The following is a 24,130-nucleotide window of genomic DNA, read 5'->3' as shown; positions in this document are numbered from 1 at the left end:
AGTACTTTAGCAAAATGACTCATGCTTCGGATCAAAAAAAGCTAAAAGCTGAATTACACATACTGTACATTCCTGATAGAATGTCAACCTCAAGAAGTTACTTTTGCTTCTGTTACTGAAATCATGTCCTGGCTTTGACGATATCACATTGTAAATACTTCTAGCACTTTCCTTTGTCGTATTATTTTGTGCAAAACATAAATTTGCTCATAAAATCCTGTACATTATTAATGCATATACATGAGAAAATGGTAATACCGTTTTTTGTCTTTCAGGGCAGGTGATACCTTTAAGAGTGTTTTTAAATGACAAATTTTGTCATTTTTTTGAGTGTTTTTAAATGTAAAATGTTGTTGGCCAAACACTTTTTTATCCAGCTTTCCATTAGCAAATAAAACAACAACGAACGACCAATAAACTGCGCAAAAAAGAGTAACCTAGACTAACTTGAGTTTCAGTTGATCACGGTAAAAGGAAAAATATATGTACACCATTAAAAGTATCGGAATATAAAAGGAAAATTAATATAATCAACACAAGCCAGTTAAAATAGGAGCAGATTAAAAGGAACTAAAACTAAGATATGGAATATATCGCATAACTGTTATCGCAGAAAGACGATATTTTTAAAACAATATGGAGTTTAGGCACAAACTTCTCTTTTTAATTTTGTTCTTTTAACCTCAGTTTGCACTCTCCTACTGCCTTGAGTGAAATTGTCAAGAATAAAAGAATCACAGTCTAAGGTAAGGGTTAGAAAAGTTAGAAAGTAGCCCATCATTAGTCGCTAAAGGGATAAGAACTCCGAGCCGAGTTAGGGGTAAAAAAAAATCGCCTTCGTTTGAACGAAGGTGGCACTTCATATATAGTTTTTAGACTAGCAGAACTGTAGACCTCAAATTCTGCATGGAGTTGGAATTTGGGAATGTTGGGTTTTGAGGAGATGGAAAACCAGATTACCCGGAGAAAATTTAAAAAAAAACGATGAATACTAAAGGTCCTAAAGATCATGAGCTAAATGTGAGAAATGAGAATGGAAAGCTTCCTTCAGTTCGCTGGACTTTTGTAACATCATAACATGTAAACCCCAAAAGGACTCATTTTTCAAAGAATCACTTTTTACGACAATTTACGACCAGGGATCCAAAATCAATAATATTTTGAAATGATCAGACATGACTGACGCAAGGCACTCATGATTGAAATCAGGAGCTAAATCAGTAGAAATGGAAAAGGAGACTACTTTCTTCCGGACTAAAAAGTTATAACATTTTAACATCAAAATTACTGATTTTTCAGTCAAGCAATCCATATTTCACACCGCATCGAAAAGACTAGTAACTGTAATATGAGAAAATTAATCTGGAATGACAAAGTAACATGAAGTAACTGATGGTTTTCACTGCAAAGTCATCCAAGTTTATTCCCGGGGTGTCAGTACAATGACAAAAATTTTGCCGGTCATGTTTCAATTTATTGGGCAATTATTTTACAAAATTAAAAAAAAGTGGCGTTGGCATTTTGTTTTTGCTATTCACAATCAAAAGAGATTGTAGTTCTGATAAATTTAATTTGATGTGCCGAGCTACTCCATGATGATTTTAACTGTAAGCTGAGATTTAAGAGTTCAGACATTGAATGCTTTACCGATAGACCTAGCGATGGGATAAAAGAAAGTTTTATTTTAAGTACAAAACCAGTTCAATTAAAACACTCTGATAATTTAATTTCAAAGGCTGCATTACACCATGCATAAATGAACAACTTGTTTAATCAAGTCAAATTTCGAGGGACGATAGGAGGTGAAATTTCATTTCAAAGACAACGGACTAATTTTAACAACTCTCAGAATCCAAGCATCGTGGCAATTATTACAACTGTACGTAAGTAAATCATCTATTACAAATTGCATTTTTATGATTATTATTGCCGAAATAAACGCAATGTGTTATTTGCTGCGGTTTACAAGGTTGAAAGGATGCAGATAATGGAAACCAGATTTGCGCAAGATAATAAGCTCGATATTTCCTCACGACGAAGGAAATAAAGCATTAGATCATGACTAATTTAAGCATATCTTAAGGATTAAAATCTCACTTACCGGTTTCTCAGTCAACGGAGAGTCGGTGGCGAAATAGACCTGAACAGGTTGGTTTTCCAGCGTGAGCAATTTCACGGAGTTGACATCCAATGGAAAAGGCGCTAGAGAAGGCACAACGGCGCTGTGGGAAAACAAACTTACAAAACTATAATTTCATGTAAATAAAGACACTAGCTTTGTAAGTTCAATTGCAATACGGTCGTATAAAGCCGTAAAATGAAAGTTATACCGATGTGAATTCCTTGTAAAACCACAAAAGACTTTTGTAAGACACGTTAATTCAAAATGGCATCAACAACGCGTCTTAAAGTGAATCTTATTCAATTCAAAGCAGATTTCATGTGTAACAACAACAAAGAAAAATACATTTACTCTACAAGGGTCGCTTCACTGATGAAACAGATTAACAGTGGAATAAAGTATTCCTTTTCACCTCCTAAAAAAGACTTTTTCGTGAACTTGCTTTAATTATAAAGGAAATTGTATTTTATTTCTCACTCTCATTTTGAAATTAAAATTTTACCTTGCGGTACTTGAGGACATTTTTACACAACTAATTCTGTAGAAAACTTGACTAAGTGATGCTAAAAACGCAATACTGCTTTAAAGAGGAAAGCTAAGTTACATTGAAAGAGGGTGACCGAATTAACACTGATCTGCCAGGAAAGTTTGCCGTGGTCTATATTCCTCACAAAAAAAAGAGATAAGAAAGGCCATAACAGCAGTGTTTGAATAAAATGTCCAACGTCAAGTTCCTTTAGAAGATCAAAGATGTGTCCACCGTAAGCATCACATTTGTACCTGGCTAGAAACCCATTAATGTTTGATTCACACCATGAGCAAACATGCCATACTGTGATTTTTTTGTCAAATTAAATATAGTAAACAACGCCCATTCAACCTGAACAAAAGCCTTTTTCAAGTTGAACGAAGGAATCAAACAGATCGAAGGCCTGATACCTTCACTTTGATTGTTTCCGTTTTAATTGAAATGAGCTTACTTTAGTTCAGGTACGAAAGATAGCTTTTAACTGTTTACAGTCAACTGAATATTTTTTTAACAGATACAAACCTTTTATTCCAGTATTGAAACCTCAGGTGGTCGAACTTGCTCAGTGTAATCAGCATTAATTTTCTCAGCTCTTTTGTATGATTTAATTGTGTGTACATTATATAAGCCAACTTATAATCCATCAATATTTTAGCTCGCGCGCGATTGGTCTAAACACCTCGCGTGACCGAATATACCCCGGCTAATACTGGGGAATATCCAGGTGATATTCCCCAAGTGATATTCCCCAATTCCAAAAAGTTCAAGGCGCGTCAAGATTGCAATTAAAATTAATGTCAATATGGGGGAACGATTCGCTTTTGTGACAAAAGAAGAGATAAACCTGCTGGTCGATAAAGCAGTACCAGAAAACAACATACGCTCTAAACGTTTTTGACGGTAAGCTGTTCGTAAAAGAAACGTTAAAAGTACTCAAGCTCATTGCGACATCTTCGCTTGGTTTGAACTCTGTTCAACAGTCCTTGAATTAAAAATGTGGCAAAACTGAAAAATATGAAAGACGAAAAGTTTTAGCCCATCTGATTTGAGAGTATTTATGATTTTCTTTTAGTCTGGCGAAAGGAGAAAGCCATCAACAAGCTATTAAACGAGTTTAATAAGCACAAAGCTCGCTCACACGGCCGCAAATATTACAGTTGTAATTCAATGAGAGCAATTCGTGTTGGCCTGGATAGGAATTTAAATAAAGAAAACATAAATTTCAGTACCATTACTGACAGAGTTCAAGCCGGTAAATAATGCTATCAATGCTCACCTGGTCGAGATCGCTCGCGAAGGCAAAATCTCGTCCACGAAACATAAACCAGCAATGATACCCCGAGATGTTCAAATTCTCTACGAAGAGAAGCAGCTTGTCCTACTCTCGAGCAGAAAGTTCAGTCCTCAGCGATTGTGAGCGACTTCGTTCCTGGCTCCATTCAATGTCAAGTCAGCAAAGAAAACGCTTTGATAGAAATCCAGCAAAAACAACCGGTGGCGTCGTATTCGACTGCAGGTTCAGCCTCGATTTCTTCACAGGTCGTTTTCGGCTGGTAAATTCCACAAATGTATTTTCAATATAAACTACAGCTCCAATTGAACACGAGATAAAAGGAACAAAACGGCAAAGCACCGGCTGTTTACACTTTTTACGGAATGCGATACTTTACAGTTTTTCGCTTTCTTTCAAACGCTTTCGACTGAAGCGAAATCTGACGTGGAGACCTGGAGATTTTGGAAGCCAACTCACAAACTTTGACGTGATTAACATATGACAGAATGGCAGATCCTGCCGATTCCCGCATGTTACGAAAAATATTTGAAGGATAATAAACACAATAGCCTCCACTTGACTTTAAAAATATGCTCAGATATTTGTCCTTAGACATTATCTGCTCCTGGAAGCTCACAGTTTTCCTCGAGTTTCTCTCTCGGAAACCTGTTCGCTTCTCGGAACAGATAATGTCCCCGGACAAACATCTGAGCATATTTTTAAAGTCAAGTGGAGACTATTGTGTTTATTATCCTTCAAATATTTTTTTCTTTTAATGTACTGTCGTGCGTGATATAAGCCAAGTTATCCACTCCGTGTCCGCCCTCTGTGGCATACCTCAAATCGACGTATTGGCATTTGTGCCTTATTTCCTCGTACTAATTTACATAGGTTTCCATTCAATTCCCATTTTCATTTCCGAATGCTCTCAAGCCGCCAACAGCAACCGAAAAAAACATTAAAAATTTGTGAAAGGATTTAGCTCAAGTTTTCGTCGGAAACTTGCTTGTCAAGTAATGAAAATCTTATCTTCAACCATGTTGGCGACAACAACGCGCGGCAGCGACTACTGATGACGTCATATTGATGGTGATATAAGCCAACTTATCCGCCCTCTGTGGCATACCTCAAATCGACGCATTGGCATTTGTGCCTTTTTTCCTCGTACAAATTTACATAGATTTCCATTCAATTTCCATTTTCATTTCCAAATGCTCTCAAGCCGCCAACAGCAACCGAAAATACCTTAAAATCTCTGAAATGATAACGCTTAGGCTTTTGTCGGAAACTTGCTTGTCAAGTAATGAAAATCTTATCTTCAACCATGTTGGCGACAACAACGTGCGGTAGCGACTACTGATGACGTCAAGATAGTGAAAAGTTATTTCAAATAAGAACATAGTATATTGGGTACTCAAGGGTTTTCTCTGGCTTGCTGTTAGACACTGGCTGGCTAAACTTTTCAATACAAGGGGTTTCTCTCCACACGCTTTAACCCTCTCCCTACAGAATTAGATAATTTTTAGAAGGGAAATAATTATTATCCAATTATTGACAACGGTATAACCGATCAAATTTTCTGCGGCCTGGTACACGCACAGTATTTAATATATCAAAAAAGTGCTTAGATGTCACTATTGTCACTTATACACATGATTACCCAAGCGCCTTGTAGACATAACATGCTAACCACAAGATGAACCTCTCATTAGTCACGCCCGACATCCACAGAATGCGAATTAATTTGAGTAAAAAATTAATAAAAATTCGTTTCTTTGCCATATTCCAATTAAAGGCCAACTTTGATGAAATTGCTCTCGGTGGCTATAGGAAAGATAAAACTCCCGGACTTGCGTGCGAATTTTCAGTTTGATCAAAGAAGGGCAGGTCGTCTAAAAACTGAATGGAATCTAATCGTGTTAAGTTGTCAACTTTATGGACATGTGAATTTGCTCGGGCAGCACCCAACATTTAGTTCCGTTTTTAATAGTCAAGAAACCAAGCCCCTAGTCAACCTCAGGAGTATCAAGACTAGCTGAGTAAGGGGAGCACTGGGGAGAAGCGGGAAGATAAACGCACCTTTTACGATTCCTCTGCCCAGTCTTCTCCTCGGCTTGCACGTTTTGTACGTTTTCCTCTCGATTATCATAAACCAACCGTAACGGGGTCACTTCTCTACGCAACTGCTTTAGTTGCGCGCATAACCGTGTCTATTAAATCTTACATTCTCAGTTCATATATATATATATATATTTTACGCCAATTATTCATCACTTATTATCTTTAGTATCTTCTAGTTTCAGTATCTTTCAAACCCCTCTCTCTGGAACGAAGCGAAATATAAAGTATATTAGAACAAACTGAATCACTCCCTACGAATCGCGAAATGTTTATATTATGATAAGAAGCTAAACGAGTCAAAAGCCACTTGGCGTCTGCTTAATGAGGTTCTTAACAGCAAGAAATTGAGACCTAAACCCAACTCTGTCTTCAAGGTTGATTACCAGGATATTTCTGACCCAATGGAGATTGCTAATCGATTTTGTTATTACTTCAGTAATAATGGACCAAACCTCGCTAAACGAATTCAATCTACGACCTCGTATAAGAATTTTCTTTCTGGTCATTTCCCTCAGTCAATGTTCCTAAATTTAGCAACTCAGGAGGAGATTATAGATATTGCATCTAAGTTTCCGGCTGGAAAATTGGCAGGGTATGACAACATTCCTATGTCTATCATAAAGCGATCTATATGCAGCGTTTCTTCTCCATTAACACATTGTGAATCTCTCCATTCCTCATGGTATCGTTCTGGATGAATTGAAATTGCTCGTGTCGTACCTATTTTTAAGTCAGGTGACAAAGCTCTCTTCAGCAACTACAGACCTATTTCTGTTCTACCGTGCTTTTCAAAGTTTTTGGAACGAATAATTTACAACGGTATTATAAATTATGTGATAATCAATATGGCTTTAGAAAAAAATCGCTCTCCTAGCTTTGCGCTTAACGATTTGAGTGACAAAATTTCTTCTGCATTTGATAGAAAAGAACGTGCCATTGGAGTATCCCTAGATCTTTCGAAAGCGTTCGACACGGTAATTCACGACATTCTTTTTGAAAAACTCAAGCATTATGGGATCCGTGGTCTGGCACTAGAATGGGTCAAAAGTTATTTTTTCTGAGAGGACACAATTTGTCGAGTTTAATAACGTTAGATCTGCCCCACAGGGGATTTCCTGTGAGCTCGTAACAGACACAGAGAGTCTTTGATAGACGTCTGAAGTTTTTATTTAGTTATTGCATGCACCCAATCGGAAAAGATAAGCCCAGAGATTATAAAAATCTGTTTATTTTCTTTCTCACCAGTATCATAAGTAAATACATCTTATTCCGCGAATTGTGGATGATAAAACTCTTGTAAAGAGCACCAAAATAAAAAAAAAAGTATTTCTTTTCTTGTAACACGCTCGATGAAGAAAAAAGGACCTTTTAAACAAATTTAATAAGAATCAATATTCTGCCATTAAACTGTTTATAGGATATTAAGTTAATTTTGATTTTTAACGGTTTATTTACCTTTTAAAGGTTTCCTTTACATGTCTGCCTTCCGCTGTCACCCAATGTCAATTTACATCTAGCCTCGCCCCACCCCCATGGTAGGTTGTAAAACAATTTTGAGCAGACCTTAAGGAAATTCAAAAAAGACCACGTTCAAATTTGAAAGGAGGGATGACGACTATTACTGAGAACTGAAAAGTTCGGTAGCATCGTAGCAATCAGTAAAACACATCATGATTAAAGTTAGACGAAAGCAAAGTGACAAAGTTTTCAAATGACGTTCCCAAAAACAGAAATCCACTGAAAGGCAAAGCCCCAAACGTCTGGACTTCTTCTTTTTTTTTTTTTTTTTTTTTGTCTGGAGATCTTTTGATAATTTTGGCACCTTTCGTCAACCAAGGCATCTAACTTAAATCAGGAGTGAGTACGCCTGGTAAACGGCTGAGATTGCACACTGCTTACTGTACTTAATTTATTGGACTTTTTTTTATAATGTTTGCACTTTTCTTCCTATAACTTAAATCTGGAGTGAGTACGCCTGGTAAATAACTGAGATTACACACTGCTCACTATATTTAATTTATATTAGGTTCTGAAGATTTGGAATATCTCACTTTGATTATCCATCGACAGTGTAAGTGAAAATTTGTAGTATGCCGTAATACATTTCATACCTCAACTTCAGATTATAATTTATTACATTCTCAACCGAGCGTTGTATTGAAGATGAGATCGATTGCTAAGCAGCGTTATTTCTTTACTAGCTCGATGTTGATTGACTGCCATAAAGTTATTTTGTTCCTATATGTAAAGCGCTTTTGTCGATGGCTTCCATCATTAGTTCTCACTTCAGGTTATAAGCGTTGCATTCTCCACCGCACACGATGAGCAAACATTGAACATTTTTCACAAATCACTCGTTCTTATTTCGCCCTTGATGGTGTCAGTAAAAATTGCATTTCTGTGAGCTTCTTTATTGGTGGCCCTATCCATATAGGTATTGTTGATGGAAGCATATATAGCAGCATTTATTTATAGTAGTTCGCCAGCTGATTTTCCTTTGATGCTGGAGACAGACTCATTAAGCCTTTCTAAATTAGGATTTATCAAAGTATTGTTTCTTAACAAAAGCCCATTATTGGAATAACAACAGACTATTGTTCACAAACAATACTTAGGAGACATCTTAACTTAGAAGGGCTTCGTGAGTCTGGTCCCTCGTCTCTAACTTGTGGGTTGCAACATACTTTTGTCATTTTGGGTTTTCGCGTTCAAACTACAGCCTCCTCCTTTTCTCTAAGCTCACGGTCCTTCATCTTAACATTGAACTTGCTGTCATCCCATCCGCCCCAAGCTCATCGTCTAGCCACTCAGCCACAGCCTTCACACGGCTGTTTCCGGAAGATCATCCACCAAACTGCTGTTGGTTGTGCTTGTAGACATCAGCTCAGGAGTGGAATGTTCTTCAAGTCGCACTCTTTCAAATGTCCCTTCCTCACCCCCTACTCCCAGATCGACCTCTTCAAGTTGATCATTTACAAGAGGTTCCATCTTTGAAGCCTTTCGCCCACAAAATCGATCATGTGGATCTCCTTCTCGTTCCCAGATTTTCGGGAAAGAAGGATTATATTCTGCACTCGTATCGATATCCACTTCTTCAAAACGATCTGCCGAAGGATCGCTTAATAGCGGTTCAGCATTTTCACCTCTATTTCTCCTACGAAAGCGATAATTTGGATCTTCTTGTCTTTCCCAAATGTTTCTGAGGTAGGAATAGCGATTATAGCCGTAACTGTTAGGATCTAAAGCTGGTTCATCACACGAGCATTTCACGTCTCTGTTGAGATCATTGAAATTTGCATCGCTCACAGAAGGCGGGCGCTCGTTGAGAAAGGAAATTGAGCTACGCAGCTCTGCTCCAATATCAGACAAGCTATGTCTCACGTCGTCCAAGCTGAGTGTCAATTCATCTTCGCTCTCAGTCAAGTCTTCCATTGAAGCTATTATAGCTAATGGTTGTTCTTCATCACAAAACTCGATGCAATCGTCGAGTTTTCCATCAACAAATGTGTGGGATGTATTAATGGGTGCTTTTACATATGACTCAGTTTCGTCCATTTTCGGCTTCCTTCTGATTTGTGTCATTCTTAGCATTTTCTTAAAGAACCCAATCATCTCATCGCGAAGATAACCGACCCGTCTGGTAAAGTAGGTTTTCATAAATTCGCCAAGTTCCGCGTCAGCAAAGGCATCCCCCTGAACGTCTTTGACTTCTTCATAGGAGTCGTTGAGTATTGCAAGGAACATGTTCAACATAATCATGGACATACTCAGCATATAGCAGAACACAAAGAGGGGCCCGACAATTCTGCTGGTCGCTTTGAGCTCATAAAAGTGAGTTTCGCCTCCTAAAATCATCTGGCAGACCGAACGCATGGCTTGGAAGAACGAAGAGTAAGCTGGCACGCTTCCTCCGAACACAAGAACACCAAGCTGAGTGTAAGCTAGAATAATTCCCACAAAGACAAAAAAGAACGACAAGAGATGACCGACGGATTTTTGTATGGTAGCAATCATTTGGCAGATGTGTCGGTTGAACCTAATCAGTCTGAGGAATTTCGTTGTCACGATGAAAATCACAAAAGCCAACAAGTAAATCTCAAGGTCGGACCACAAAGCAATATAATCAGTGCTTGACGTTTCAAACGGGTTTGCCTGTACCCGTTTGACAAACTCGCTGGTGTACATTTCCTTGAAGAAGAACATTACAATCGCTGCGATGGCACCGAATATCTGTAGCAGCTCCATCCAGTTCCAAAACTGAGTAAAATAGAGACACCTTTGACGGTACATCTTTCCAATTTCAGCGAAAAAGAAAAACAAAATCACCAACATAAGAAGTAGTTGACAGAGCTGGTAGAATGATTTGAAAGCAGGATCAGGCGACGCGTATAGCGTCAAGGTCGTGATTTTAGCCACCGTGTTGTAACCGCCCGTCGGCAAACGCTCAAATAAGTACTTCGCAACGCTAAACAAGGCGCTCGCAGGTTGGTGGATTGTAAATTCAATGAAGACTGCCGCAGTGAGGTCATTTATCCAGGTGTTTTTCTCTAGGTTGTCCAACACCTTGAGAGCGGACCGTGCGTTGTAGCCGAGATCGGCGACGAATCCGCCACCTCCATATGCACTTTGTAAACCCTGCACGGAAAGTGTGCTTAAATTATCTGCGGTCCGATAACGCCATGGTTTGGGACACAGGTCTTGCAGCTCAAACACAGAGAGAAGCTGACTGGTGTTATCTACAGGGATCCAACGTGGCTGGTTGTAAGGAGTTGAGTCAGCAATCTTATCAACGTAAGGTGAAAGACAACGGTGGAACTGGTGCGCCAGATCTGGATGTCGGGTTTCCATCACACACCTTTTCTCTGTAAACATGATATTAAAAATCATACGAGGAAACTCAGTGGTTTTTGCTGAAATTATGCATTTCGATTAACTCACTTTAAAATTTGCGACGACGCCTAGATATGCAATCATATGCATATGCATATGTCTGCTATCTGCAAACGTGTACTTTGATTCCCACGTGGGCGCACGTTGCACCTCGATTAATTTAAACATCAGGCACATCATTCATTTTTAGGTAACTCTTTTTTATATATCAGAGGCCTCGTTACCTGGTCTGATGCGAGCTTGTCGTAGCCGAGGCATTCCCACCAAAAAAGCTTCTCTGTTGCTAATGAAACCTTCCTTGTACTCAAATCGATCGCCGTTGTACCACTGGACATCGTACAGGCCTGGGACTAGGACTTTTCTCGTCCATTTCCAGAAAGTAGGTGGACTATTCACCTTGCGGGGAAAAGAATTACAATGGTCAGTAATTTGATTTATTTGAGATTAACCCGATCGAGGACAGTCCTTAACCTGAAGATTACTGTGCATAAACTGGCTTGAGCATTGAACATCATAGGGACATTTTTTAATAAGAGTTCTTAAGACGTAAATTTCCCTTCTAGGGAAGTTCATGTGGATTTTGAGTGCTTATAAAACATATTTTTCTGGTTCATTAGAGGCGTCTCCTTGGTCATGGACAAAAGCTTTAAGTTGAATGCAGCGAAGGAATTTTTCCACGTCGTGTTTGACCAAAAACTCATCGGTTTGCTTAGCCATAGGAACAAAATTTAATATAATTGCTAATTGCCAAAAAAAAGGTGAAAATGTCTTCTTGTGCTTTGTCATGGTGTTATCGGAATGGCGACTAGAATTGACAAGCAACACGTTAAATGATGAAAACAGAAAGTGGTAACTACAGCGTTGTGACTCTGAAGTAACGAAACGCTTGTAACTTGAGGACCCATTAACTGTTCTAATATTTGCGGTTGATCTGCTGGAAGTAGTTGAGCAAATTCGAATTTGAAGTCCTTGAGTTTTAGCGCGAATGGACTGTACTAAGACGCACCGAAATATTTGTTTGTCTTCTGCACGAAGGCCTAACGTCAGCGCTCAAATCTCTTTGCAGTGGTCAAATTACCTTATTAACCCGTTTGATAAAACCATATTAGTTTTCACTCCCTCACCGACAAAGCACTACAGTTCTTTAGAAACTAACGCCCTTATAAGGCCGGACGGGTTGAAGCGAATGTCCTGAGTTGCTGGATGGCAACAACAATGACAAACAACTGTTCTGCAAGTTGGACGCACTTATGGGTTTAGCGGTGACAAGAAGAGTTGAAAGTGATTAGAAGCGATCTTTACGAAATATTTTACTTGCTTATTATTTGAAAGTTTTACATTTGTAAGTTTCTAAGCGGTAAATGTCACTGGGGTTTATAAAATAACGAAAACAGCGACATGTTCTTCGTAATGTGAGACAAAAACAAACCAAATTTACCAGACAGCGAATGTATTACCTTATCAAATCCGCCAAACAGATTTTCTAGCTCTGCAGTCAGCGTAAACCTGGTAGACTTTCTATTTCCATAGCACACCACCATAAGTAAAGCGATAAAAATAAAGAAAAAAGCCATCTCCATGATAGTCCTGAACATCTCTAGCACCTTCGTCTGGAATTCGCGCGCTTTTCTCAGCGCCTCTCCCGCAGGTGGCGCCACATCACTGTCTTTCCCGCCACTTCTCGACACAGACGATCCGACCACTGACTCCTGCTCTGGGGGCTTTTTGATCAGAAGTGACAGCATTGAAGCAATCACAACAACTTTGATGGGTTGTGTGACGATGACGTCTTGAAAGAATGACACCATGATTGAAGTGAGCCACTGGTTTGATGTCTCCGCGCCCCACATCATGCTGTAAAAGACAGTGAAAGTGGCGGCTGCCAATGAAGTGAGGATACACAGTATCCAGCCTACGTACACAAAAAAATGTGGGAGGCATCCGGGTACTTTCTGGTTGGCTAATCGCGCTTCTTCGGGAAGCGGGTGCTTAATGTTCTTAAAGATTGTCACCACCAAGACATTTACCGGAATAGCGATGATGCTGCTTTGGATTCCGATTTTAATTTGTCTCCAGCTTAATTTGATCGGTCCTATCTGGAAAGTGTCTTCTGGTGCTTTGTTAAATTGATAAAACATAGCGTTCGTTATCAGAGTGGCGAACAGAATTGACAAACAACACGTTAAACGCTGACAGCGAGTGAATGTGTTATGCGGGGGCCTGGTGAACACTGATAGCCACAAATGACCATCACCCAGACTCCGCGCGGTCCTGGAGTAAAACAGGTTTTTAAATCCCGCGAGTTCTTTTTTAGCAGCAGCCTTTATTTCTACTTCTATCTGTCCATTTTCTTTTTCAACAGCAAGCCATCGGTTACCAAGAAAATGCCATTTCTCTCCACTTTGCACATCTACAATCTGCACCTGTGAAAAGAACCAAGCTGGACTCTTCCCACTGTTATCGTGCCAAATTTTTATTTTAACCAAGTCGCCCAGCGATTCAGGCACAGACAGTGTGAAGTTGTTGATACTCCCACGAGCAAAGAATATCTTATTTAGTTCCGGATCTGACAGGGGTAGGGTCGGAGTCACGCCTTGCTCGCCGTAGATAATCAATCCGATGTTAGCTGTTGTTCCGTAACCTTTCCACATTCCAGTCTGAATAGAGATTTCATACACGTAGCCTTCTTCGGTGTTTTCGGACAGGTACACATTAGCCACGACCTGAAAACAAAACAAGTCAATTTTTACGACGCAATATGCACGCTTACTTCTGATTTCCATATCATATAAGGTAAACAGAAAGCATTGCTTTCAGCCGAGAGAAAATTATTTTCTCTTGTTTCAACCCGACTGTAGTTAGTTCTTCCCTAAACCTCAGTAGTATGTCAGTTTCCCTGATAATTTATTTTACCCAATTATTGATATGAATATCGAGAGATGACTATGGCGTGATCAAGTGCCTTGCCTAAGGGAATAATTAACACAAAAGCAAAAGAGCTCGAAACAGAAAAGAATCACTCTCTAACTTAAACGAAACCGGTTTATCAGTAGTCTTTTGCTGTGCTGCTGTTTATTATGCTGTATAAGATGATTCTTACTTTTAATTTGTTAATGAATTGCTACTGTGACCATTCAGGTCAAAGGAAATGAAGAGAGCACTTTCTTTTAGTGTTACTTATCCCGGTTTACACGGCTCGATATAGCTAAATGTTGAAAGAAATATTTGACACCAAAATTATTGAACAGTATGTGATGATCATTTCCTTTATTCTCATTACCTGTAAGTTTAATCAAGTAGTGATATTGTAAGGAGAAATAAGATGCTGATCACTACTGGGTTTAAAAGAGTTAAACGATTTATTTTCTAGTTAGAACTTTATAGCTGCGACTTAGGACCTACCTTCATTTCGTCCTTCTTGTCTGCCTTCCTAGCAAACACCAAGCCAATTATGTACAGTCCAAATATGGAACAAACAGTGGCCAACACCACAAAGTTCCCAGACTCGGCCAGGTTGCCAAACGCGGCCCAGACCTTGTCGAAATCAATAGGGTTTGGTGCGACAAAGAAATCTCCACCAAATGCGGACAGATGGGTGCAGAGGCAATGAAGACTGCCGGCTACAGTCTTTGGTCCAACCTGGAGAAATGCATAGTGAAACAAGTCAGGGCAGTATTTTGTTTTTGTTTCTTTGTGTTGTTGTTATTGTTGTTTTCTTGGCTGTTTGTGGTAGTTCATACGATGAGAAGGCTGATATAATATTACTGTTTACTGACAACAAAACATTCTACTTTAACAGAACGCGCGAGTCGAGAAAAGTGTCATGATGATACTATTTCCCCATCTATACTGACGTTTCTTCTCTTCTGATGATTTTTATTTATCTTTATTGCTTCAAGAGAATCATGTCTTCTGCTTTCTATTAACAGAGCGTCAACAAAAGTGACATAATTTCCCCAACTACAACTGCATGAGATAAACTATCAATGGAGTTAGCAATCGAGTTACGAACCGAGTGAGGAACCGAGGTTCACAACTCGGTTCCTAACTCGAAAGAGAGGTATCCTCCTTTTTTCAGGCTTTCTTTTCGCAACTGCTCAAATAGTGTTCACCACTGCGATGGTCTTTCATCTGCAATTCAAATATATAATATTCATCTTATTTACTTTCAGACAAAAATTGATTACCTTACAGCCATCGTCTGTCCAAGCTTGCTTCTTCTCAGACCAATACAAACACTTTGTCACAGTGGTTGACAATGTATAATTCACGTCAGTACTCTCGTTATACTGCGGAATAACCATCTTAGGCGTTGGGGGAGGGGTGGTTGGGGGATCTTTGACACCGATGCAAGCCCGCTTCTGTCTGCCCCCGTGACTCTCGCACCCTCGTCTCACGCGTCGCGCGTCTATCTCCCCCTCCCCCTCCGGGGGTGTGGGATCGTCGTTTTCGGGTTCAGGATACCTGATACCAATATAGTGCACACCGATGTGCCCAGTAACAGCGCTGCTTACGGCAATCACATAAGCTTCCGAGCTGCAATTCAAGCCGGTTTCAGTATCGTTGCAGTAGTCGATGTCAGGGATGATAGCAGTAAAGCTGTGCTTATCCACCGTAGGGCGTGTTTTGTAGCTGACGTACACCTCCAGAGATTTGCCCTCTTCCGGTTTGACTTCAACAAAAATCAATGCGCTTTTTGACGGAACCACCACTTGATGGTACCTAATAACAACAAAATTTTCAAACATACTTCTCTTTTTTAAGACAGTTCCCTTGTTAACGGTAACTAGGGGCCCGATAACTCAAATGAGTAAAGTGCTCACAGGTACATAGTTAAAAACATTTAGTTATAGATCCCCCTGAAAAACGCAGCGCAAATGTATTCCGTAAAGAAATTATCATCTTTTGTGAAAATACCAACCTTATGTTGTTTGATCCGTCGCTGGGTTTAGCAAAAAACACAGGTGTCGTCGTGTTGGCTTTCTCTTCGCTTTCCTTCTTCTGAGGCAAGAACAGTTCCACTGGTTTCGAAAGTCCTGAAACGTCAATGGCACTCCCGTTTGCGGTTTTCAAAGAAAAGTCGATGACTGAAGACTTGATGCCTTTGGACGATGCGTCCCAAGTGTAAGGGTTGTCCTTAAACTTGAGCATCTACAAAGAGTAAAGAGAAGGAGGGTCTTCATTGGGTAAAAGTCATAAATGAGACAACGCTAAACCCGTTTTAAATGGTTTAATTGCCAATAAACATACTAAGAGTTACTAACCATTACGTTTACGACTTTTTTGAATCAACAGATAAAACCCCAAAGTTTGACAAGTCAATAAACAGCTACAGAGAAGGACGCTTCCCTTAGGCATCATAGTGAGACAATACAGGGGCTTACTGTGCCTAGGCTCTTACCTGAGAATCAACTGAAGGAAGATTGCCAGCCTCGTCACCAAATAGGGTATCAGCTGAAGGTAACGCGACGCCCCCGTCCCCCTCCCCGTCGCTCAGCTTTTTGTTGCCAATCTTTGATGGCACCTGTCTATCCAGCATCATGGCTAGGGACTTGGTTTTAAACACGCTTGGCTTTTCACCGACAGTTTTCGTACCCAGAAGACTTGATCCTACCTTGTCCATTAACTTGAGAGTCTTTTCAGCTACATTTTTGCTCTGAAAGTGACAAGTGAATAAAACTTAATTGAAAGACCCAGATTCGGAAATAACGAGTATGGACCTTAAGGGGGACCGACATGTCCCGGGGATTGTAACCTTTGGAAGTGAAAATGGAGTAATAATACAGAGTCAATCTAGAACACCAAGGGAAAGAAATCAACCGAATTCCTGAAGGGAAGAAATCATGATCTGTTTTAGCGCATTTTGGACATGAAAAAGGCAGAACTTAAAAAATGTTAGGAAAGCCTTTCCTTTCCAAACCATTCCGATTCTTTCTTACCACGGGACAACACTCAAAACGCCAGCTCTGGAATCTCTTTACAGCGGCCAAAAATACATTAACGATTCAGTCCATCTATGGCCATAGAAACAAGTGGAATATTATTTTTAGATTTCTGTTAAGGCTATCCCAATAAAATGTTTCGCTTCCTATCGCCCCGTCTCTTGTGATGGTGGGTCGGTCGCTCGGGCAAAAAAAAGAAGAAGAATGAACACTTGAAGGGGTCTGGGTTCCAGAGAAGGCCGGGCTGCTAAGTAAGAAAGCCTGGTTACAAAGTCAACTCGAAAACGTGGTGTTTTCGTTCGTTATTCGTAGTGTCGATGTAAATTAAAGACAAGGACATCACATCATACCAATTGTTGTTAAAAAAAAAACAAGATAATGTGCTCGTAAATTAAAGTATTTGCTTCTTTGACTAGTGAATCTGGAATTTTTTTTATTTATTTTTTTATTTTTTTTTTTTTACTTTTCGAAAAAATGGGTCGGTCGGGCGATGGGAAAGGAAACATTTTTTTCGGGATGGCCTAATGGCAAAACCGTTTTGCCTTCTGAACTTTTGAAATGACACAAGATCCCTTGAAACTTCCCCTTCAAGTAACAAGAACGTTTAATCCGGCTGTCGGCTCAAGCCACAGATTTAAAAACGAGTGTTTCCTAATGCACGTTAAAGAACAAATTTGCGCCAACCAAAAGATAGCAAAAGTTGAGTTTGATTGCAGACTAAAACTTTCAGGATGTTGATTCTCGAAAAAGTTTATGGTCGCAATGAATGAAAAGCCCTGTCCTGGAATTTGTAATATAAAACTGTATCTGGACAATTTCCACTTTAAGGTAGCTGTTACATGCTGCAACGAAGGAGTAACCTAATGATATCAACGCTCAAATGATATTGCCAAAGAGTGAAAAGTGTATTCACAAATAACAGTACTTTTCCTTTGGATTTTTCCTTCTCCTTCTCCGCTTCCTCCTCATCGTCTTCGTTCCCAGACTCCTCCTTGTCTTCCGCTTTAGCTCCAGTTGAAGCTGCAGTTATGACGTTTGAGATACCATGTAGTAAACTGGCGCCGACGCCTTGTAAAACTTCGGGATCGGCAGCGCCGGACTTCATTTGAGATGACACAAAGTCAGCAGTACCTTCTAGGAGATTTACTGCGTTTTCCTGCGTAACAAGAAAAAACGAAATTGTCAGCTGGATACACGAATAACACGGGTTAAAAAATCCATCTGACTGGATAATTGAAATGAATGACGCGCTTATTAATTGAGAGACGGTTGACTAACTGACTGACTGACTGACTGACTGACTGACCTAATAAATGATTGACTGAATATGTGCCGGATTGACCAACTGACTAATGACTGAATGACTGACTGATTGACAGCCGGACTAACTGATTGTCTTTATAATTTAATCAACAATTCTTACTTGCGAATTTTGAGATATTTCGTCCCCTTGTTCCGTTGCTAAAGCGACCACTGCTGCCATTTGTGAAACTTGTTCAATGCTGGTCACTTTGACGTTGGCCATCTGGTTAATGATCGTGTCTTTCAGCTGCAAACAAAAACAGAATACAGCGTCAGCCCGTCACAGTCTCAAAATTAAATTAACAAACATCCAGGACACCCTCGCTGATCCTGATCGCACTTCGGAACTCATCTCAAGTGGCAGGTTACTCGTCCTCCCTTGCGCGCACGTCATGAATTCATCTTGAACCAGCTGAGCACAACAATGAGAAACCTTTTCCCGTATTTTACAAGTTATTTTAAACACATGGCTCTTAGATGCCGGTGTAAATGTTCTTAAGGAAACGTTTACGCCCGGGTTTAGTTACGTTCTTCAATAGTCACTAAAAAGTTGTAGTTTAAAATGAAAACTGGAATGAAACGTCAGACGCCTCTTGGGAATAAAGGATAGCAACAATTTCACATTCTATCGTCACTAATAACTCAACAAAATGAATTCACTTTTATGGTAAACGGTGCCTGAATTGAGATTTTTTAAAAGACAAAACTCACCTGACTGACGGGTTTTTAAATTTTTAAACACATTCAAATTGCTTCAGTTAAACAAATTCAGCTAGCATTCAACTTAAGTACACTTTGGTATAAAGTGTTTTAACGTAATATATTTTTAAATATTTTGACAATATTTTTGCAGTCCTTTGATGTGGATGCAGAATGCAGCCCGTTTGTGTCATTTCGACCATATTGAATTATTATTGAAAAGGGACCTGTCCAGCACACACGACAAGTATGGACCGAAGTATGGATAACAAAGAAAACCACACGTTTACATTGACAAACACAGAAGGATTTAAAACCGATACAAAATAAGAAATGTAGCCTACAACGAAATCTTAATGTTATTTACATGTCTTCGTTTCCATTGCTGTTCTATGTTGTTGTTGTTCCCGTTCTTCCTGTTGTTGGCGTTGTTGCCAATGCAATTTGTTGTTTGTCGTATGGGTGAAACAAATGAAATAAAAAAAACACAGTACATATGCGATTTAATGCCACAAAATAAAAACCTGTACAATGGCTCGCAATTGGTTTTAATGGTGGCAAGAATTAAGGGTCAAAAAGTACAAATAGCACACACCCCAAAAATACGTTGACACTATTTATTTTAACGAAACATATTATTAATTCACATCTCAATCACGTCATGACTATTATCACAACATGACAAATAAGTACAACCAAAAGATGGACAAATAAAGAAATATATGAAGGAAAATAAATTAAAGGTAGCGCATGTGTGAGAATGTGCCTCGTCGTGATATGTACTTACGTTAAGGACCGTCGACTTGGTGACCTTAAACTTTGAGCGCAAATCATTTCTAACCACATCAATCTGTGAGTCAAAAGCATGCACAACATGGTCGAAAATGATCGATAATTACTCGTGACTGATCGTGACAGTGCTCGATCCGTGCTGAGTGGTGATTCGTGCCATCACGTGACGTTTCGTGGCTATCCGTGTAACACGTGCGCAGTAGTGCAGTACCACATGATAAATATGTTCGATTAAGCTAAAGTTAAAATCGATTTTAATTTTACTTAGTTTTATTTCTACTTTTGCCTACAGGAATTAATTTGTTGTTGTTGCTGTTGTTGTAATTGTTGTTGTGCGTCTTTGTGTATGTCATCTTTTGGCCGTATTAGGGTTTTACAGCCCTTTAAAGCTTTACACCTTGTTTAAAAACGTTCCAGTATCAGAGCCAATAGACGAGCCTATTAATGTTGATTGTTTTCTTGTTTCTTTAATTAGTTTACTTTGCTTTCTTTGAGTCTCATCTCCTTGCAATTCGTTTACCACTTTAGTTTGCACGCCTCGAGCGTCCTTAGTTGGGGAAAATACACCCAGCAACAAACTACGAAATCACCGGCGAAACGTAACAATCCAGCACAAAACTTTGCAAAAATCACTTGCCAAGAAGACCAGTTTACAATATAAGCAAAGAGTAGATGTTAGTAGGCTCAGTTAATACATTAGTAAAAAAAAAACAGAAGTTTAAATGTGCGTTTGTTAGATGGAAAGGCTGATAGCTAGTTTATAAAAATCACTTGCCAAGAGGACCAGTGACGGAGGAGTTCACCAGGAGACCGACTGGCGCTTGGTGTCGAGGACAAGATAGCAAATGGTGGGTTTACAACAGCTAAGGTTGTTTCATTAGTTATTAATTAATATAAGTAAAGAGTAGATATAAGTAGGTTCAGTTAATACATTAGTAAAAAAACAGAAGTTAAAATGTGCGTTTGTTAGATGGAAAGGCAGATAGCTAGTTTATAAAAATCACTTGCCAAGAGGACCAGTGACGGAGGAGTTCACCAGGAGACCGACTGGCGCTTGGTGTCGAGGACAAGATAGCAACTGAAGTTCACAACAACTAAGGTTGTTTAATTAGTTATTAATTAATATAAGCAAAGACTAGATATTAGTAGGTTCAGTTAATACATTAAGTAAAAAAACTGAAGTTAAAATGTGCGTTTGTTCGATGGAAAGGCTATTAGCTAGTTTGGGAACAATCAGTGAACATGTGTGTATTATTAAGCACAAATGAATTGGGGTAATAGCGAGAACTTACTTAAAGAATTAGTGACAGTGGTTAATCAGTTCGAACATATGATTGAAGGTCAAGATTCAACCTCAACGCTTACAACAAATTGACGTGAAATAATTGGAAACCAGACGAACTGGGAAAACACAAGCAGCCCACTTTTATTGTCAACCGTGGAAAAGAAAAGAAATTAGATTGCAACCAGAGTGTCACTGGGAAGAGTGATGAAATTTGACAAAAAACCAGCTGTGTGGGGAAGAAGAATGAGAATATCAGGAGAAAAACCCATGAAAGTTGTCAGCTGGATTGTGGCCGCATGTAGAGTAATTTGTATGAACTTCACAGGAGGGATATTTGGGAAGCTGTGGAGGTAAATCTTGATGTCGATGACATACGATAATTGCCGACCATGTCGATGTATCGGTGTTCCTTTAATGACTGAAACAATGGTAAACTTAAGCTAAAGCGAGTGCTAAGAAAACGTGCTTGTGAACAATGCAGTCTAGATTTTACGTGTTTACGAGAGAAGAAGATTTGCAGTTATCTTGTTTTATTTATTTTATTGCTTTTTTTTTTTACTTTTATCAGTAACGTTACAGAAATTGCCTTATTTATTTTTATTCTATTTCTCCAATCGGACTATGCTAAAAACCCAAAACAAACCGATCGCGGACATTCATTTGATTGTTATTACATAAGAGAAAAATTGTATTAGTCGCAACATTGAGAGTGAGCAACATACAAAGGGAAGTGGCCCCTCTCTTGCAGAAGTCGCGTGCTCGTTTTACCCGGAGAAGGAATAAAAATTCACCCAGTACAGTCTCCTCTCCATAAAGAAAACATGTCCTCGCCCTATCAATGACAGCTTTGTTTCCAAGTTTCACAATGTCCGGAAACAAGTAAGCCGATAAGCATTAACAGATATTTTAATGGTATTTGTGAAAAGCAAAACAACATTCAACAATGCAAACCTATCTTGATGTAAAAATGTAGTGCAAAGTTAAAACTCTGTTTTGTGAATTCTTAAAAAAATGGACGTTCAGGGTGCGTTTTTTTGGGAGAATCCAGAAACGGATTTGTGATCTCAGATCACTCGGATCATGGCGCATCAAAGGAATCGACGAATCCTTGTCCAGAGTGGATTCGTCGGTTCCTTTGATGCACCATGATCCGAATGATCTGAGATCACAAATCCGTTAAATATTTTGGATTCTCCCAAAAAACGAACCCAAAGAGAGCAATGATGCCGGGACGCTACGAGTGGCTACTGGAAAGAACTCCTTTATTTATCTAATGCGTGTTTTGAGAGCATTACATCAAGCGACAAGCGTGAAGACAAACATTTTTGTATCTCCCACCGAGTAACAAAAAGTTGCTATTTAAGAGAAACTACTACTTCCAGTAGCGACTAAAACGTCCAAGGCGTCAAAGTTCTGTGACGTTGTTTGTGGTCCCTGATGATAACAAAAATAAGAAGGTAATCACCGATTTCTTGTCGCCTGAGTCCATATTCCCCTCGCTCTTATCCACCATGGAGAGCACCGCATACGCCATCTGAGCCGCTTTGCCTACATCACCTGACTGCAGAAGATTACCCAGGGGGCTTTTCTCTCCACTAGCCATGTTCATCAATGTTCCAGTTACATCTTTATCCGACATTGCTTCTACCTACAGTAAAAAAAGAAAGGTTTCATACGTCTTCCATTTTATCTCAAGAGAACAAATGCTTCTGGCATTACTGATCAAGCCTGTTCCCGGATGCGCCGAAAAAAGATGTGAGAGACTACAGTCTGAAGACCCAAAACAAGCCACATAAGCTTCGCTAGTAAATCAAAATAATAGGCCTGTCTTCCCAGTCAATGGATGTTGCTGGGAGTAAGTTGATGTTGATTACATACCGTAACAGTCAATAATTTCATCCAAGCGGCACCGAGCGAGTCGATGATCTGAATTTCTAGTCCAATGATGTAACCATGCGTTGGATTCCCAAGAGGCAGTCTGGTCGTCGCTTTAGGTGAGCTTCCTTTCTGGATTACAAAACCGCCCGTGTTTGTATGATACCTGAGTGATAATAAAAAAAAGGAAGAGCTCTTAAAACATGTAACAAAAAATGTATAATACACTTCGAAAGCTATCAAATATTGCTCGGCTTGACAATGACACAATATCATAAATGACACGTAACAGGACAAAATTAAGGATTTTACCACATCAAAGTTGTACCAAAATATTTTCTTGTCTGTGATTGATAAAACTATATTACATGACACTTTATCCCCCAACTAAAACTAATAAGATATTCTTTACGTGATATACCACAATTTTAAAATTTTGAATTGCTTCAACGCCAAGAGAGACAACGTTTGAAAATTTCAAGAAGACTGACAGCTTTCAGACCACACCAATAAGGGGTTGTCGCATAATAAGATAAGATAAGATAAGATAAGATAAGATAAGATAAGATAAGATAAGATAAGATAAGATAAGATAAGATAAGATAAGATAAGATAATACTTTATTGAACACTCCCCAGAGGGGGTTTTCGGTGATCAATACAACATGTTTAAAATGAAACATAATGCCGGTTTAACAATGCCATTTCGCGACATTTTTTATTGCTACTGTTGTCCGTTTATTGAGTAAAAGTCGGTTTAATGCTCTACGCAGTTTCCTTATTATTCAGCACTGTAGGCTTGTTTCCATCCTATCTTCAAGCAGTTCTAGCCTTTTAGGCCTAGTTACTCTCATTATGCGACCGAGGCTAATTTATTATGAAAATTGTGTCTGTTTCAAGCTGCGGGAGCGGGAAAATTTTTTGGCATAATTACGAGCATAGTAGCAACAAGTCGAGCATAATTTGGAGCACGATAGTTTATTTTTGAAGGTGACGCCGACAAGCATAACACTTAATTTTAGGGTGCATTCCATTTGTCAGAACTGGCGGATCAGACCGGTCTGTTTGTAAATTGAATTCGCCAATTCTGAAAGGTTGGCTCTACAAATTCTTCAAAACAGCACATCCTTAGGGAATGGTATGTTCCATTTTCAAAGAATCTGAAGATTGGTGCATTCAGTTTGGGAACCAGCTGATCTGGTTGGCCAGTTCTGACTAATGGAAAGCGCCCTTAAAATCATATTCGACAAACTTCTCGAAAACATCACCGGAAACAACAACACCGCAGCTGTATAAGAATG

The 24,130-nt window shown here is 39.2% G+C and overlaps 2 protein-coding genes across 6 annotated transcripts in view; both read right to left on the bottom strand.

The window, feature by feature from the left end:
• Positions 1-4,369, bottom strand: part of LOC146478784 (polycystin-1-like protein 2) — a 29,543-nt gene extending 25,174 nt beyond the window's left edge. Inside the window, exons 1-2 of the mRNA XM_085112424.1 lie at positions 3,928-4,369; positions 2,102-2,222 (exon numbers count right to left, since the gene is read on the bottom strand). The gene's annotated coding sequence lies outside the window, so the exon portion shown is untranslated. The remainder of the gene's footprint in view (positions 1-2,101; positions 2,223-3,927) is intronic.
• A 2,888-nt stretch (positions 4,370-7,257) lies between these two features.
• Positions 7,258-24,130, bottom strand: part of LOC146478783 (polycystin-1-like protein 2) — a 79,507-nt gene continuing 62,634 nt past the window's right edge. For all 5 annotated transcript variants that reach the window (XM_085112393.1, XM_085112394.1, XM_085112391.1 and 2 more), the window contains 11 exons: positions 22,834-22,996; positions 22,421-22,603; positions 18,301-18,426; positions 17,803-18,033; positions 16,337-16,591; positions 15,857-16,086; positions 15,123-15,657; positions 14,338-14,574; positions 12,393-13,658; positions 11,160-11,331; positions 7,258-10,907 (listed from right to left, as the gene is read on the bottom strand). In XM_085112393.1, the coding sequence (XP_084968519.1) occupies positions 8,866-10,907; positions 11,160-11,331; positions 12,393-13,658; positions 14,338-14,574; positions 15,123-15,657; positions 15,857-16,086; positions 16,337-16,591; positions 17,803-18,033; positions 18,301-18,426; positions 22,421-22,603; positions 22,834-22,996 (5,440 nt within the window). In that variant the 3' untranslated portion in view covers positions 7,258-8,865. The remainder of the gene's footprint in view (positions 10,908-11,159; positions 11,332-12,392; positions 13,659-14,337; positions 14,575-15,122; positions 15,658-15,856; positions 16,087-16,336; positions 16,592-17,802; positions 18,034-18,300; positions 18,427-22,420; positions 22,604-22,833; positions 22,997-24,130) is intronic.

This window comes from Pavona decussata, unplaced genomic scaffold (genome assembly GCF_977016875.1).
Source record: "Pavona decussata unplaced genomic scaffold, jaPavDecu1.1 SCAFFOLD_64, whole genome shotgun sequence".
Classification (NCBI taxonomy): Eukaryota; Metazoa; Cnidaria; class Anthozoa; order Scleractinia; family Agariciidae; genus Pavona; species Pavona decussata.
This window is presented reverse-complemented; position numbering and strand designations above follow the sequence as displayed.